We start from the raw sequence: 18,277 nt of genomic DNA on the forward strand, positions 1-18,277 counted from the left end.
CTCAATCTCACCAACTATGAGATCATGACCTGAGCCAAAGTCAAGAGTCAGACAAGACACTCCACCAACTGCACCACCCAGGTGTCCCCTCTCTGACAGAACATTTAAAAACAAAAAGAGTTTTTCCTTCTTTATTTTTGACTTCCAGTCAGCAGAGGTTATTTTGATCATTATTCTGTCTGATACTTTTCCTGTATTTTCCCATTATTGTTTCAGTTTGTTTATTTAATAACTAACATTGATTGTGTTACATAGCTTGCTGGATATTCTATGGCTTCAGTGGCAGAGTGTGTTAGACAACCCCGGTAACAGGCAAATCTTCATGCTTCAGGAGTTTATACTCTGTGTGTAGCACACGGAGCCCTTGCGTGTGAAGGTACAGAAGCATTTTGAAAGTGTTTAAAATATCTGTGAGCAAACTTTAAAGAACATTGGAGGTAAGAGAAAAATAGAACCTAAAAGAGCCTCCAGGAACGCAGTCCCTGAGGGGCACACAGACAAGAGAAGTGTTTAAGGAGACTCAAAAAGAATAATCTGGTGGGCAGAACAACTAGGAGTTGGAGCAGAGCCTTTTTAAAAAGGAAATCTGTGGACATGAGCATGGAAAGATAAGAATTCAGCTTTTTGGAAAGCGAGTGGTTGAGTGAGTGGTTTTGAGGGAGGAAATGAGGCAGAAGCATGAGTGCAGAGTAAATCAATGATAAGGAAAAGAAGATAGGGATGTTGACTGTTTTTTTTTTTTTTTTTTAAAATATGAGTGATAGGTCTTTGTGTCTTTTCAAATGGGAATGACTCAGGAAAGTTGTTTGGCTGAGGGAAGGAGCTCTAAGAAAACTGTCAGATGCAGAAAAATCTGGGATAAAATTGTACAGAAATGCCCTGGTGCTGGAGAGGATGTGATCAGACTATAGGTTGGGGGATTTGCTTAGAAAAAAAAGCAATTTCCTTTTAGAACAGAGAGGAAGGAATGGTGGGGAGAGGTGGGGGAACGTTTGTAGGTGTTGGGGAAGAAAGTTAAGAAATTTCCGTCCATCCATCACTGGGGCGCCTGGGTGGCTTAGTCGGTTAAGCGTCCAACTTTCGCTTAGGTCATGATCTCGCGGTTCGTGGGTTCGAGCCCCGCGTCGGGCTCTGTGCTGACTGCCAGCTCAGCCTGGAGCCTGTTTCAGAGTCTGTGACTCCCTCTCTCTGACCCTCCTCTGCTCGCTCTCTCTCTCTCTCCTAGAAATAAATAAAAACATTAAAAAATTAAAAAAAAAAAAAAGAAATTTCTGTCCATCTTCTCAGTAACTCAGTGTCATGTGTTGGAAGTAAAGGAAATGGGTGCTGAAAAGGGGACCTGAGGGAAATAGTAAAGGTCTGGAATAAGGTTTGTGGGAAAGTGGATGAGTTGCTGACAAGGAGCAATAAAAAAACCGTTTTGAGCAGCACCAGGGCCATCACCAAGGTGGGAGACCCTGAAAGTATAGAAACAGCAGCATATCAGTTTGGCATTTTGTTAGTGATCCCTCTTATCTAAATTCTCCATTTTTCCACCTGTTTTCCTTTCACAGGTTCATGAGTCCTTGCAGGCTATGGGGAGTAGCGCTGACAGTTGTGACAGTGAGACAACAGTCACATCATTTGGTGAAGACCTTGTCACACCAACAGCACAAGACCAGCCTTATTTTCACGAGTCAGAAGATGAGTCTCTGATCCCTCTTCAGAAGGGAAGAGAGAAGGCAGCAACAGTTGCTGATAGAAGAAGGTCAGATAGCCAGGATTTCCCCCAGGGCGAGACTGTTGAGCCTGCAGGGAACATAGAGTCCCCCTGTGGGGGAGGGGACCATGTTACTGCAATTACTGAAATGAAAGAGGATTTGTCTCCAGCACAGCCAGTGGATCTGCTGAGGGAAGCAAGTGCCGAAAGTGATGTGGATAAAAGCAGTGAATGTGAATTTGCCCAGTATACCACACACCATATTCTCAAATCACTGGCTTCCATTGAGGCTAGAGGCAGTGAGAAGGGCTCAGAAAACACAACTGGGACTCCCTCTTCTGTGGACAGAGTTAATACAGCTTTGCAAAGAGCTCAAATGAAGGTTTGCAGTCTGTCTCATCAGAGAGTAGGGCGTAGCTTGATAAAGTCGAAAGATCTATTAAAACAGAGGTACTTCTTTGCAAAAGCTGGTTATCCTCTAAGAAGGTCTCAGTCCTTACCAACCACCTTACTGAGCCCAGTAAGAGTTGTATCCTCTGTCAATGTTCGGTTGTCTCCAGGAAAAGAGACGAGATGCAGTCCACCCTCCTTCACTTATAAGTACACACCTGAAGAGGAACAGAAATTAGAAAAAGAGGTGATTGAGCACGATGGTCAATCTTTAGTTAAATCCACTATTTTCATCTCTCCATCATCTGTGAAGAAAGAAGAAGCCTCTCAGAGTGAGGTGAACCGGTTGGAGGAATGCCATCATCAAAGGACTCCTTCCTGTTCTCTCTATGCTCCGGCACCTGTATCTCAGTCTACCTGTTCTCTTCACTCTGTCCACTCAGAGTGGCAGGAGAGGCCCCTGTGTGAGCACGTGAGGACTCTGAGCACTCACAGTGTTCCCAGCATATCAGGCGCCACCTGTAGTGCCTTCGCTGCCCCTTTTGGGTGTCCTAACTCACATCGACATGCTGCCTATCCTTACCGAGCGTGTTCTGTGAACCCTCCTTCTGCCATCGAAATGCAGTTGCGAAGAGTACTGCATGATATTAGAAACTCACTGCAGAATCTTTCACAGGTATGAGAAAAAAAATCTTTTTTCCTTTTACCCTTCTGAGCACCTCTTAATTTGCTGAGAAGCAAAGTCCCATCAGGCGTGAGCCACCTCAGCTTCATTGTCTTACATGCCTAAACTCCTCTGAACCTGCCCTCCTCCTCTACTCTTCCCTCGTGTCTTAAGGGAAAAGCTGTAATTAATCCTGAACAAGGTTAATTTCTCTGCTCATGATCTCCCTCCCTTCTAGAGAAGAGATTTTGCTCCTTAGGTAACCTCCCTTCTTTAGCCTCTCCTCCACTGTCTTTTTTTTTTCAGTCAGGTTGTATCTATTACGAAAATATCTTCCCTCTCAAATGCTCCCTCCTTTTCTCTGCTGTTTGACCATGTTTACTGCCTCTTTCCTTTCTAAGCTTTCCTTCCCTCGACCTCTGTGTCACCATGTGTTCCTCTGGCTGTGCTCATAGCTGTCTGACTAAGCTTCCCCCTTCATCTACTGACTCCTGACGCTGTTCTCCTGGCACAGAATTAGTCTGCTTCCACTGGGTTCAAAGACTAGAACTGCTCCAGAAACGAAAAATATCAGGTAACGTGTGAATTTGAATAAAAATAGTCTGTCTTGTCACTTTGAAAATTATTATGTTCAGATATGTTGGTGGGCTACAAATAATTTCCCAGAAAAGCTTTGAAAATAAATTGTCTTTAGGTTGCCATTCTAAATCTCTCTCCACACTACTTGTGTTTAGACAGTTTGAGGAAATAAAGAAAATGACAGTGTAATGTCCTGATCACAGTGTTCAGCTAGGAGTCAGGAGGCTTACAGTGTATATAATAGGTCTCTTATGATATCATAGGAAGGAAGCCACTAGGAAAGGTAAAATCAAAGTTGCACCTTCTTAAGTGGTATAGTTTCTTTTAAATATAGATTTTATCCTCCTGACGATGGTCACCTAATGATTTTCTCCCGGTCTAATCAGAATGTCGGTATTTCTTCTTCCTCCTTATAAAAATGTGTGAGTGAGATTTCCAGGGTTTCCAGGGCTCAACCCACCTATGCTCTGTGTTCCTTTCTTTCTAGACCAGCTTGTTATTCTGCTCTACATGTGGTCTTCTCCTCTTGAGAGTCCCATCAGTAACTCCACTAAATAATATGCTTACCACCTGCCACCCCCCAGTAGACAGATGCTCTTCATGACCTGTCTCTGACTGTCCAGTTTCATTCTTTATGTGTGTGCTCCAGCTGTGTCAGACTGCATGCAGTTCTTTCAATAAGTGCGTGTTCGGCTACGGCCATGCCACCCTGAACACTCTCAATCTCATCTAAATAGGTGCACGTTCCTAAGTGTCTGTTTATATAAGTGCCCAGTGTTTATTTTATTTTTTTTTACTTGGGAGTCCCCTGCCCTTGCCTTTCTCTGTCTGACCAAGGGCTGTTTCCTGTTAAGGCTCAGCTCAGGATTCATCAGTGCCGGGATTGGGTCACTCACCTAATCTAGATTTTTGTTTGTTTCCATCATAGCACTCCCCTCCCCCACCCCAACATTGTTTTTCCTCACTTCTTTTTTTTTCTTACACTGAAAACACTGGAAGGCTGGGAATGCCTTTTGTGCTTCCTTTTATCTTTTTTCTTCACTGTCTAAAATAGTGATATATGGATATAGTAGATGCTCAAATGTCTGTGACCAAGTGTGATGATTGCCTGCTACTCTGTCCAGCCAACTCAGTAGTTTCCTATAATCTCCAAATCTGCTATTGCTTCTTCATTTTTTAGTTTTGTTTTCTTCTTTCTCAAGGCAAGAGGGAAGTCCTGTAAGGTGTACATTTGAAATATACCTGTTTCTTTGCCTCTTCTTTGTTCCAAATAGATGGACTTCTACCTGAAACAGACAGGGGTAATATAGGTAGCACTGGGGACTGATTTATTTGGTTCCTCCTTACAATAGGAAGTGGAGTTGTTAGTTGTGTTTTTTGTGGTTGTAGCCTCCAAGAGAACGGTATATAGACCCCAAATTCCACCTTTTCAAACACCTTAGATAATTTGAAAGTAGCTACTTTAACACTGATTTGTACTCATACCCTTACTTTTTGCAGTACCCTATGACGAGAGGACCTGATCTTGCTGCTGCTCCATATAGTACTCCGAAATCATCTGTTCTACCTCTGTATGAAGTAAGTTCTTACTTAGATTTTTGTGTTATGAAGTAATTTTGTATGATTTTGAAGTATAATTGTGTCATATTGTATTTTAGAATACTTTTCAGGAGCTCCAGGTAATGCGGCGGAGCCTGAATTTATTTAGGACGCAAATGATGGATTTAGAGTTGGCAATGCTGCGTCAGCAAACCATGGTTTATCATCATATGACTGAGGAGGAAAGGTAAAAAGTTCATTTTGTCTTAGTGTAACTCAAAATGTTTTTAATTCCAAAAAAGCATAGTCAACCTTTTTTTTTTTCTTAAAGCAGGATGTTATGCCTACTGCTGTGTACCGTTTATGTTGTGAAACCCTGTAAGTGAAATCAGGCATAGTGTTTTACTAATTGAGCTGTTTTCCATGCATTGAGGAAGACGGTGGCTGTCATCTCTTGTTCACTGTTTGGGAGCGAGGGTAGAGGAAGAAAGCCCATTTGTCCTACTGGTCTCACCTATGGCAGTCACTGTTGTGCTCATTTTCAGAACTTGCAGGCTCCGTACCTTCTAATAGTTTGTGAGAGAGTTGTGAATGTGAGTCTCCAAACTGCTCTTTTCAGCCTTGTGCCTGTCGTTTTACCAAAATAGGTATGAAGTTGATCAGCTTCAGAGTTTGAGGAATTCAGTTCGAATGGAGCTTCAGGACTTGGAGCTGCAGCTGGAGGAGCGCCTGCTGGGCCTGGAGGAGCAGTTCCGTGCCGTGCGCATGCCCTCTCCCTTCCGGGCCTCGGCTCTTGCGGTAGGGTGCCTTGCGGGCTGCCAGCGGATTTCACCGAGCATTTACTTGTCAAGGCCGTGTAGTTCAGGGCAGATGCTTTAACTTGAAACCACTTATTTTAATGGCAGGGAGGCAAGTGGAAAGTTTAAGGATCCTTTTCCACAAATCAGTTGAATGTACAAGTTGTGATTCTTCTGTTAAATATTTAGTATATTTAGAAATATATTGAAAATTGTTAATCATATTTTCTTAATAATAAAGAATAAGGAGCAATACAAAATTTTATAGTTTTAAAGGAAAAATGATAGTGGGTTAATACATGACTAATTTAGATTTTAATCACTGCACGTAACCAACTGCCAAGAACATAAGTATATATTTCACTCCGCTTTTTTTGCCTTTGAATAAATAACTATTCCCTATAAATTTTAACTTCATTTTGGATTCTTTTCCAGTCTTTATGTTTTTTAAAGAATCAAATGAGATCTTTTTAAAGGCAGAAAACATGTATACAGCCAAGAAAATAAAACACTCTTTATTTTGTATCGCTGTTCACATTTCTAATGTTTCTTTCCATGAAATTTAAACTTCAGCAGTGGATTATTTTTGCTGTTACTTTTGCAGTCATAAAATGAATTGTTTTGACATGTTGAAAGAGATTTTCTCTTTGTTATTTGAATGACATAGTTGATTTTGTTAACAATAAATGACTCCGTACGGTACATACATATATATGTGCACACATACGGAATAGAATAAGAATGTGTGTGTATTACACATATATATGTAGCCTAGAATAAGAATATCATTTATCACTGAGGGATATCGTTTTCCATAAAAGGTTTCAATCGATTATTCTGAGAAATGTGTGTTGGTGACAGTGGAGATTCAGAACATCTATGCACTTTAGTCATAACAACATATTTTATAGGATGTCATGTTGAAAGTGATCTTTGCAACATAAAAGAATGTTTTAGGGCACTAATTAGCCAATTCATTTTATTATGGAACACTTGCAATTTGAAGAAATAACTTATTCATACACACACACACATATATATATTGTTCTTATTTTTTCAGGGAATGTGTGGCAGTAGAAGCGCTGATAACTTGTCATGCCCTTCTCCATTGAATGTAATGGAACCAGTAAGCCTCTCTCCTTTCAAATCACTGGGGAAGGGAATGATACAACATTTCATAAACACACAATTTCCCTAGTGTGGATGAAATGGTTTTTGTTTTTACATACAGAATTTGGTGTTAGCTAAATTGATTAGAAGTGAGTTTGGCACTTATGAAAGTCTATTGCTATCTTAGGCCACTATTAGAAAGTTATTGTTATGATGTAAAGGAGGTAACGCAGTATAAGAAGTATTTAATTTGTGCTGCAGGGGAAATGTACTTTCACAGTCTGATGCCAGATCCTTTAGGTAGTTGGATCTATAAAAGGACTACTTTATGAACAAAAGTCTGATTTTTATAATATTTAAGAATTTTAAAATTTTTATTCATTTTTGAGAAAGAGAGAGAGAGAGACAGAGTATGAGCAGGGGGAAGGCAGAGAAAGAGGAAGACACAGAATCTGAGCTGTCAGCTCAGAGCCTGACATGGAGCTCAAACCCACAAACCATGAGATCACAACCTAAGCCAAAGTCAGATGCTTAACCAACTGAGCCACTCAGTCACCCCAGGTTTTTATTATATTTTAATTAAATTGGCTAATTTGAGGGCAGAAGCATTATGAGTAGCTGTTTTGTTTTTCTTTACTATTCCTTAACAAGTAATTTGGATACCCATGTGGTAACAAGTAAAATTTCATCCCACTGTATAGTCCAGTTACATATTTTATGGCTTTATCTCATCATGAATTTACATTTTCCTATATCTTTGCAAATGCCCCTGAGTTGTTACTAAATGAATGAATTAGAATCATGTCTTTACAAGCTAAGTGATTTTTGGCAATCATCTCATCTAGAATTTTAATCTTTTAACTACCAGTCTTAATTTCAAGAGAGAAGAATTGCAATTTTTCTGATTTCCAGGTCACGGAATTGATGCGGGAACAGTCCTATCTGAAGTCTGAATTAGGCATGGGACTTGGAGAAATGGCATTTGAAATTCCTCCTGGAGAAAGCTCAGAATCCGTTTTCTCCCAAGCAACATCAGAGTCCTCTTCTGTATGTTCTGGTCCCTCTCATGCTAATAGAAGAACTGGAGTACCTTGTGGTGACTCAGTGGGCAAACCCAAGAGCCATCTGATACCAAGCAAGAAAGTATTTCGAGCATCAGTGGCCCTGACGCCCACTGCTCCTTCTAGAATGGGCTCTGTGCAGACACCTCCAGATGTGGAAAGTTCTGAGGAAGTTGGTGCAGCTGAAGAAGCCTCAGAGGCTGTAGGACCTAAATCTGAAGTGGAAAAAAGGAATGGAAACATCCCATTAATGCCAACTGCTGAGGAAATGCATAAAAATGTGGAGCAAGATGAGTTGCAGCAAGTCATACGAGAGGTGAGTAAAATCTATGCCTAATGTATCTGGAAATATGAGTTGAATAATAATGTTACTTGAACATTATAAGATACTGCTTTGATTCACTGTATTCAGTAATTTTTTGAACTTTTAAATGAACTTTCCCATTGATCTAGCTCATGTCTATTAAGATAGGTTTTTAATGGCATTTCTATAAATTTTATACTCCAGTGTGAGATAATTGCAGTTCTCTATACTCTGATGAAAAGTGTTTGTAGGATTCGAAATATCTAAACATGTGACAAAATTCTTTAGACGTCTTATTTCTACGTTTGTAAAATAAGGGATTACAATTTAGATTTTTTTTCAAGATTAAAAGTCATCATTGTATAATGTCAATTGACATGAGAAAATAGTGTTACGATTTTAATAAGTATAAAAAATTTGATCTATTTGGCTTAGTGGGTGGAGATATGTGGAAGATACTTGAGTTGTTCAGAGAAAGAAATACGAATGAAAAGGTTTATCCTGGGTGATAGCAATGTATGTAAACCTGAAGTATTTAACCATAGTTATAGGTTACTAAAAGGACTTTAAAAAATGAGAAAGATTATTAGTCAAAGGTCAAAAGTTAATTGAGAAAATTAGTAAAATAGCTGTTTGGGGCACTAGGGATTGGCAATAAGAAGGAATAGTATATATCATTTAAAAAATGAGACTACAGATCAAAAGTTTTGATGGCTTTTACTTTTTTCCCTTTCTTTCCCATATCACACTGTATGTGGGTACAAAATTCAGTAGCGTGCACAGGATAAAAATTCCACATGTCAAATATATTTTTTTACCACTGATATATTAAAAACCATGATAAGAAAGATGTTTCCATTAGTTATAAGGGAGAGATAGCCTATACATTAAAAAAATAATTTTATAAGAGTCTTAATGAGTATATGCTCTGTAAGAGCTAAAAGAAAAATACATATAAGACATGAAATTCTTGGGGCACCTGGGTGGCTCAGTCAGTTGAGCTCAGTCATCTGACTCTTGATTTTGACTTGAATCGTGATCCTGGGGTCATGGGATTGAGCCCTATTTCAGGCTCTGTGTGCAGTGTGGAGCTTGCTTGGGATACTCTTTCTGCCCCTCTGTTCTGCTCCCATGCTTTCAGCCTCTCTCTCTCTGTCTCTCTGTCTGTCTTTCAAATAAATGAATGAATGACATGAAATTCTTAAGCTTAAAGAGTAGTAGAAAGGCAGACAAGACTAACTCAGGAAACAATCCAAAAATTACACAGAAAACATCTGATATGTATTTAAGAACTAAGAATTTAGAAATGGAAAAGGTCGAAAGGGGCCAGAGAAACTAGGGCCAGTGGCTCCCTATTTTTAATTTCCATATTTCCAATAAATTCAGCAATACGACCCTCATGTATTTTTGGAATTACATTCCAAATGTAACAAAGAACAAATTTCTAGTGGTTATAGGTCAAGAATGGTGGTAGCAGACCAGACTCTTCCCTCAAATAGGCCATTGATCCTCAGAGTCCAGAGATTAGTTCATGTGTATTAGGTGCCATCATTCATAGCTACATAATAGTAGCTTGAGAAGTACATTACAAATAAATACAGTCTGTTTTGCTCTAATATGGTATATATACATTCCTAAAAATTGTTGTGCTGTGCACACTGGTGCAGTACAAAAAAACCACAGAACTTATTTGAAAAACAGAATTTGAAGAATAACCAAAACTTTGTAAGTGACATATTTTTAGAAAGATAGAAACTTAGCAAAAATAGTACAATATTATACATGTTAAATGGTTAATAAATATATAAGTACAATCAATATGGTACTTGACCTTGAAAAATACCTGAAATTTGCTTGTGGAACTGGGCTTTGGAAGGATTACAGCTTGTGAGGTATTGCAAAGTAACAGAGGAAGAGTAAGATGAAACCCAACAGAAAGTTTAAAGCAGATACGGGTAGGTGTGGCTTCTAACACAGTGACCTCAGATAGCTGGTAGATGTTTAATATGTGTGCACTTTGTGTACTATATTCCTGCGCTCAGCTGAATGCAGTTATCTGCATTTGTCCCGTGTTTCTTATGGATGAAACTACATATAAGCAGATGTGAAATTTATATTATACTATACTCAAGTCGTTCCCTAATATTTCAGTCATGTTGAGACAAATTTATATTTTAAAAATATGCATTATATCAGAAGAGACTACATGTTTATAATTTCTTTTCATAACATGAATTATCCGCTTTAAGGTATTAAGGGTGCTTGGGTGAGTTAATCAGTTAAGTGTCGGATTCTTCATCTCAGCTCAGGTCCTGATCTCAGGGTGGTGAGTTCAAGCCCCACATTGGGGTCTGTGGTGGGCGTGAGGTCTACTTAAAAACAAAACAAAACAAAACAAAATATAAAAGGTCTTAATTCTGTATATTCATTTGTTCTATAAATGTAATTTTTACAAGTTCATTATGTAAAACTGGTGAACATTTAGCAAGCTCTGTACATCCACCTTGCTCAGTTAAGTGCAAATGATTATAATCCATTCTTATTTATGTGTCATATCAAAGATCAATTGTTGAGTGAAATTAAGTAATTATTTTTCTCCACACTATATTTGTTAACTGAGAAAGTAAGTTTAAAGGCACTTTTTCTTTCTCTAGAAATGTGATATTTTTGTTCCTTTTAAAAAAGCTTGCTTTAGTTTATAAGTTTTCCTTGAAAACTCAACTTAATATTGCTCATTTGGCATAAATATTTCTTTTTGCATACTTGAGTCCTCATTTTTAAAGTTGTTAATAGGTGACCTGATATGTGCTGTTATTTCCTAGGAGTAAAGCATTCCTAGACCAGAACATCAATTCTTTGGATGATATAACACAGCATATCGAAAAGATGGTTGTTTCTTCTTTATAAAGTACAGAAGTACTTTATCATTAATAAGAACTTCCCATAAAATAAAAAGATCTTATAATTTTTAAGACCTTTAAACTAACATGCAACGCAAATGTCTGAGCAATTTTTCAGAATTTGTTACAAAACCTGTTCATTAGAAACTCCTGAGTCTCAAATTTGGCATAGTCTACAGGAACTTGCCTTAATAACATTTACCCTTGCTATTTACAAATAAAGATTTATCAAGCAAACTACTATATAGATCAAATAAGGTGTTAAAAGGAACTTCGATGCACTTAAGAAAATAAGCTATTTTGAAGCACTTTGAAAACATATGTTATTAAATAAGTTAATCCAATGCCATTTATACTTTAAAAAAATAATTTGTATTGATACTGTCTTAGCTTAGTTATAATGGTGTTCTGTTAAACTTTATTTATGAAATATGTAAATTTCGGATTAATCTTAGTTCCATTCATTTCAAATCCGTAATCTTTTTGCCTAAATACATATGGTACTGAATTCCAATTTTTGTCAGAGCTATTGTATCAGCCACCAAGAAGATTAAATTAGACTCTGCTTTTCCAGTAAATTCTGTGCCCCTGATGTCATTAACAAAGCCACTCTTCAGGACAGCAGGATTTAAGCTTGTGTTGAACAGTTAGTTGTACAGGTGAGGATTAGGCATGTCTGGCAGATACTTAACAGGGAAGTTTTCTTCCTGCACTCATGGGTGCATGACAACAAGGATGTCTGTCACGCTTTTGTTTTCATCATTTCACCATATGTGAAGTTTTTAAAAAGTGTGCTCTCATTATAGTGTAAATACAGAAGAATTCTTTTGAAAAAGAATTCTGAAAGTCCCTTCAGACAAATATGTAATACACTCATTCAGTAACAAAGCTTTTGTCAGATTAAACATAATCCATTTTTCACAGATTGTATATGTTGTAGGGTGGAAAACTACAGTGGCCTGAGACTATTAAAAAAAAAAGATAAAAAGATCATTTAATAGAATACACGAGCATGTGCCATAGAAGCAGATCAACAGAAGTAAATGTCAAAGAATAAACATAGATTGCTTTTCTCTTTAGAGAGTTTTTTTGTTGTTGTTGTTGTTGTTGTTTAATGAAGTTCCCAGGTTTGGTTCATGCCTGTATGGTTCTTACAGTCCATCTAACACACTTGAAATGTGTACTTTGGTAAATACATAGCTTGTCTGTATTCTTAGGATAACGTCTTTTAGTGATCACATGGTCTGATGGCTGCCATGAAGTAGTCACTCAGCAGATGCCTGTTAAGTGGATGTAGTACCCACACTTCAGACTGGCAGTCAGTCTGCTTATATTGCCAGTGAGCATTCTTTTCTTAATCTCACTCACGTCTGTCCTCCGCTTGTGCTGCTTCTTTTGGAAATTCTCCTAAAGGCAGTTTTCCCGTCCCAGTGGAGTTTTCTCACTCCTAATCCGTAGGATATGAGGCTTTGGAGCTAACTTATTTGTCCATATGCTTATTCCTTCAGCAAATTATTAAATGCATTTTGTTGGTTTTGGTGCTGGTCTCTCTCTAATCCTTTGTTTTTCTACTTTCTGTTCTCTTTAGAGTCGGATGTTGTCTCTCTTGCCTTCGCTCTCTCACTTCTTTCTCTCACTCTCTCATCAGTGCGTTCATTTATCAAGCACTTACTTTATTCCAGGATACACTGGTGAAACCCATTCTCTCCCTGAAGTACAACACTCCTAGCACGGACACTCCCCATGTGGCCTCACCCTTCCTGTTCCAGTCTCCTTGTTCCTGGTAGGAGCCATCTGTTAGCTGCACTCCTTGCTCTCCTCTCATCCAGGCTGCTCTTGCTCCAGTTTTCTGTCCTCAGGATCATCAGAAATTGCCCTTACTTTTTCATGACCTATTATTTTAAAGTCTGCCATTCTCTGAGCACTTTTTATATTTTCCTCTTAATATTTTATGAAACAATATCCATTTTGTGCCCATCTAGATTATACACACGTCTGTTATGCTTCATTCTAGTAATCTTCCACCCCCTCAAAAACCGTTGGAACATATTTTGGTTTGAAAAGAGTACTTTTTGGCTCTTGTTTTGTTTTTTTGGATGATAAAGAACAATGAGGGGCACCTGGGTGGCTCAGTTGGTTGAGTGTCCGACTCTTGATTTCTGCTCAGGTCATGATCTCAGAGTCATGAGATCGAGCCCTGTGTCAGGCTACATGCTGAGTGTGGAACCTGTTTAAGATTCTCTCTACTCTCTCTGCCCCTCTCCCCTGCTTGCACTCTCTCTCTCTCTCTCTTAAAAAAAACAAAAAACAAAAAACAACAACGAGGAAAGTTAAAATTACCATATTGCATGCAATGACAGGACTGGGAAGACTATGCTGCTTATCATCTTTTGTAAATACAGATTTGGAGAGGTTCTGATTCAACCCATTGTATTTGTGCATATAGTACATTGCAGCTAAGAGATTCTGGTTTTCATAATATTTGTATCCAACACATACTCATTTACAAATAAATCTCAAGTACTGCAAAAGTCAAACTTTCATGATGTTTTACAGTTTAGAAATATGGGTAGAAGGTAAAAGAATCTTCCATTTATTTAAATATATTCCCATACAGATGGTGGGTAACTAAGGAGCATTTGTTTCCATGAATACTTCTCTATAAATCTATGTATTATGTACCAGTTTTGCATGACAGATTAATACAGAGCCATTTTTGGAAAGACTTCAATTGAGATGTGTTCAGGATGTACTTAGGAACATTTTAGGAAATAGATCAGGCTGACAGGAAACTGTGGAAATGTAGAATTTTTAAAAGCTGGTTTGAAAGTGTCTCAAGTTCTAATTCGGGAAGACATTATCAGTTTATTTCAGGAAATCCACATTTAAAGCCTTCACAAAAAGCTATTTGGAGGTGATGCTGTATCATTAGAAAGAAAAAGGCATGTATAGGCATGTGTAGTGTTTGGGCATCTGGACAAGAAAATCTGGATGAAACTGTCATTGTTCCTAGGTCTCTTTGCCTTTTCCAACAATAAAAAACGGTATATCCTTATCTGAAGCAAAGTTTTTAGACAAGTGACAAACTTACCATACAACTAAAGAAAACTTTATTTTTTAGAGTTTATGGTTATTTAGAGGACATTTCTCATGTTTTAAAATGCATTGTACTAATATTTCCTTTTTTCTTTTCACTTCAAATGTGCATGTTAGATCCTAATAATATATAACTTCTTTAGATACTTTACTTTCAGTTGGTATAAACAGGCAACATACCTGCATATTATTTCGCCACTAATGAATTTTCTTAACAATGAGAACACTTGAGTATATTGTTGATTACCAAACAAAAATAGACATAAATAAGAAACATAAAAGTGAATCTTAGAATGTTTAAACAGTTCTGGGTTACTTTGTGCCATGAAGTAAATGAAGTTTTTAATCTATAAAATAACATTTTTAATGTTTTCAACTTAAGAATTGTGATGTTTTATAATGGAGTTACCTGAATTATGCTAGACTGCACAGTGACCATCAACTCTGTCCTGGGCTTGAGGAGAGATGGCCATGACTCTTCACTGTCTCTCTGTATTTCATGAGGGTTTTACATGAAGGCTGTAGTTTTCTCTATGGCTTAGCTGGTTATAGGAATTAAATACTGTTTATGGTTTTCTGAAAACAAAAAAAGTAGATTATGGTCATACTGTTAAATTCTTATTTTTCTCTTTCCCTATTCTAGATTAAAGAGTCTATTGTTGGGGAAATCAGACGGGAAATTGTAAGTGGACTTCTGGCAGCAGTGTCTTCAAGTAAAGCATCTAATTCTAAGCAAGATAATCATTAAATGGAATTTATAGGTAAAATTTTCTGAAAGTTTTTGCTTAGCTAATTATAAATTACTACTTATTTTTAATGCTTTGTTTTCTTAGTACCCAGAACTATTTCTCTGGTTAAATTATAATTTTTAGAATATATATAATGTGGTATCTTACAATGTTAAAAACTCCTACAACCCCTTGCATTAGAAATGCAAGCAAGTCAAATTTGATAATAATAACTTCTAGGAGATTATTGATAGTGTGTTATTTTACTGAAATTTCATTATGGTACTTAAATTAGTACTGGAATTGAAGAAATCAGAACTTTCAAGGGGCACCTGGGTGGCTCAGTCAGTTAACTGTCTGACTTTGGCTCAGGACATAATCTCACAGTTCATAAGTTTAGGCCCCACATCAGGCTCTGTGCTGACAGCTCAGAGCCTGGAGCCTGCTTCCAATTCTGTGTCTCCCTCTCTCTCTGCCCCTCCCCAGCTTGCACTCTGTCTCTCGCTCTCAAAAATGAATAAACATTAAAAAAATTTTTTTTAAAAAAGGAAATCAGAACTTTCAAACCTGGGTATTATTTTGATAGCATTAATTATAGTGCTATTTCAGGCATACAATTTATGGACCAAGATTTTGAGAATTAATTACAGATTCTTAATATCTTAAATTTTTGTCTAAAAGTTTGTGTGTATACTACTCATATACTATATACTGTATATGTGTCTACTACTCATATATATATATATATATAATATATATACACACACACACAGTGTGTATATGTATATTTACATATATCTACTTGGAGAATATTCTCATTTCCTTTTGAAGAACATTTTAATAATGATACTTGAAACATAGTTAATGTTCACTTCTCTTTCTTTTACAAGGTTGGCATGGATCCTGTTAGCTGTGTGATGTTCGAGTCATCAGTGACAGACACTGGTGGAGGTGTTACTTGTGCTTCAGAAGATATTTGCTGCTGAGCTGGGCTACTGTATACAGTGTACAATGTTTATTTCTTCTATGCATATCTTTTTTAAAAACGTACATAGAAACTTAGGCACTTTGCTGACTTTAATTTCTTTTCTAAACTACCAAAACTGTAGCCATTTGGAAAGCCTAATATTTATTTGTGTGTCAATATTTTCCAATTGATTCCCTATGTAGAATTAATTTTAAAACTTGAAAACTTCCAGATTTAACCAACTTATAAATAACCTATTTCTTCAGACTAGCTTCTTAAAACACTGACCTCTATGAGGTATTTACTGTGCAATAACTGATTCATTTTTTGAGAGCTTGAAGCAACCAATGATTTTCCCTCCACTGCTATTAATTAGTGTCACTTCCAAGAAGAAAAAACTGTTCTGTTGTAAAAATTGCTCTTAATTCTTGAGGAGGTTACTAATAGCAGTAGGATAGAATTGTATGAGGTTACCTACAACTACTTAATGTTCTTACACTGTAAGCATTGTTACTTTTCCAAGACAAATGTAATTTTATTATAGCTTATGTAGTATTTTTCTTTTGGAAACATGCCTTATGTTAAACACTATATTTTTTGCATTGTCGAGGCTTCTTATAAGGAGTTATTTCTTCTGTCTTTTAGACTAATTAAGTAGAGTATTGCCAAAATAATGGAGCCTTTGACTTGAATGGATAGAAAAGAATAAGCTGGTTTTGTTTTTTCAAAATGGAAGTAATTTGGATTTGTTCTCAAAATAGATGATTTTAATTCAGTTTTAACAGTGAGAACTGTTTGTTTTTAGGGGGGGAAAAAGGAAAGTGGTTTCCTGTTTGGTTTTGTATGTATTAAATAAATGTGTAAAGTAACAACCAAATTTATTGGAATTATTCTTCTATCATTTATAATTTTCAATTCTTCTATTTCTTTGTGAAATTTTAATCAAAAGTGGTTGAGATGTTAACAATATTCTTTGAAAGAATATCTAGAAGGTTTATAAATGTTTGAATTATCACACAAAGGCTGATTTCTAAAAATAAAACAATAAAGTATTTATTTTGCCTAATGTCTTTTTAATAGTTTCTTTTCTTTTACTATAATTTGAAGAATTTGGATTAGAGTTGTTGAGTAACAAATAAGGTCCAGAAGAACTGTAGCGTATAGGTAATAGGTTAATGTTCTCATTTCCTGCAGAGACTTCTATGAAGCTTTGAAAAATACAGTTAAGAAGACCACCCTGGAGAAAGAGCTTGTACGGATACCTCTTGGTCTCATCTAGTTTTGTGGTCCTAATGATTACCATCTGAAGCCAAATAAAACTTTCCTTTAAAATCACGGTTCAACTCCAAAGAACAGGCATTAAAGTAATATTTTGTTCTTTGGGCAAATACGTTAAATTTAGTTGATTCTAATAATAGTAATGATACATATAAACCACACACTTCATATTAATAGTAACCTAGGCATCAATGCTTTTAACTCTTCAGCTTTGTAGCCACTTACAGTTCCTTTCTGACAATACAAGATACTCAGAATCTGATAAAATTAGAGATATAACAGTTGTGGTAATAGATTGAACAAATGGGCAAGTCATTTATATAGTGTATAAATGAAATGAAATAAACTTCACTATTAGAGTTTCTTCTTTCTTCTCCATTTTAAACCTCGGTGTTTAAAAGCCACCATGCTAGCTGCTGCTATGCAGAAATGAATGAGAGAGGGTCTACAAAGTATATGGAAGAACAAGGCATCTTTTTTATATAGGTAAGTTTATAAGTACCAAGTGAAAAATACGAAGAATCATAAAAGAAATTTGAGAGAGTGTAGCCTGGGTGGTCCCAGAAGTCTTTACCAAGAATATAATGCTTTGTGTAAAGTTTAAAAAAAATTTTTTTTTAAATCTTTATTTTATTTTATTTTTTTAAATTTTTACTGTTTTTTATTTATTTCTAGGAGAGAGAGNAATCTTTATTTTTGAGAGAGATAGAGACAGAGTGTGAGCAGGAGAGAAACAGAGAGAGAGGGAGATACTTTATCTCAGAGCTGTTAGCACAGAGCCCGACATGGGACTCGAACTCAAGGAGTGCAAGATCATAACCAGAGCAGAAGTTGGACGCTCAACCGACTTGAGGCATCCAGGTCCCCCTGGTTTGTGTAAAGTCTTAAGAATGGGAAGTGGAAAGGATGGGGTTAAAATAATCAGTAAAGGTTATTCAGAATGTATAAATGGAGTTTGAATTACTCTGTGCACAATGAAGAAATATTTTTAAGAATCAAAGTGGTCTATAGCTTTTACATACTGTGTTAATAAAAGCCTGAACAAAGAAGGCATAGAAGAAAAAGAATCTTGAAATGGTGATTTGGAAGTTGGGACTCACCATGAATGATATACCATGGAAAAAACCGGGCAGCTTCTCAGACTTGAAGTACATATTGTTCCTCT

The 18,277-nt window shown here is 36.7% G+C and overlaps 1 protein-coding gene across 4 annotated transcripts in view; it reads left to right on the forward strand.

The window, feature by feature from the left end:
- ITPRID2 (ITPR interacting domain containing 2) overlaps nucleotides 1-16,900 on the forward strand; it is a 37,411-nt gene extending 20,511 nt beyond the window's left edge. The window contains exons 11-18 of one of the 4 annotated variants that reach the window (XM_077776316.1): nucleotides 1,554-2,765; nucleotides 4,833-4,910; nucleotides 4,991-5,118; nucleotides 5,519-5,669; nucleotides 6,729-6,794; nucleotides 7,691-8,155; nucleotides 14,783-14,900; nucleotides 15,758-15,843. In XM_077776316.1, coding sequence (XP_077632442.1) covers nucleotides 1,554-2,765; nucleotides 4,833-4,910; nucleotides 4,991-5,118; nucleotides 5,519-5,669; nucleotides 6,729-6,794; nucleotides 7,691-8,155; nucleotides 14,783-14,887 — 2,205 coding nt within the window. In that variant the 3' untranslated portion in view covers nucleotides 14,888-14,900; nucleotides 15,758-15,843. Of the gene's footprint in view, nucleotides 1-1,553; nucleotides 2,766-4,832; nucleotides 4,911-4,990; nucleotides 5,119-5,518; nucleotides 5,670-6,728; nucleotides 6,795-7,690; nucleotides 8,156-14,782; nucleotides 14,901-15,757 lie in introns of all 4 variants that reach the window. The other 3 variants (XM_077776317.1, XM_077776319.1, XM_077776318.1) reach the window with 3 other exon arrangements.
- The last annotated feature ends 1,377 nt before the right edge of the window (nucleotides 16,901-18,277 follow it).

The sequence above is a fragment of the Crocuta crocuta genome, unplaced genomic scaffold (genome assembly GCF_008692635.1).
Source record: "Crocuta crocuta isolate KB4526 unplaced genomic scaffold, BGI_CrCroc_1.0 scaffold17, whole genome shotgun sequence".
Classification (NCBI taxonomy): Eukaryota; Metazoa; Chordata; class Mammalia; order Carnivora; family Hyaenidae; genus Crocuta; species Crocuta crocuta.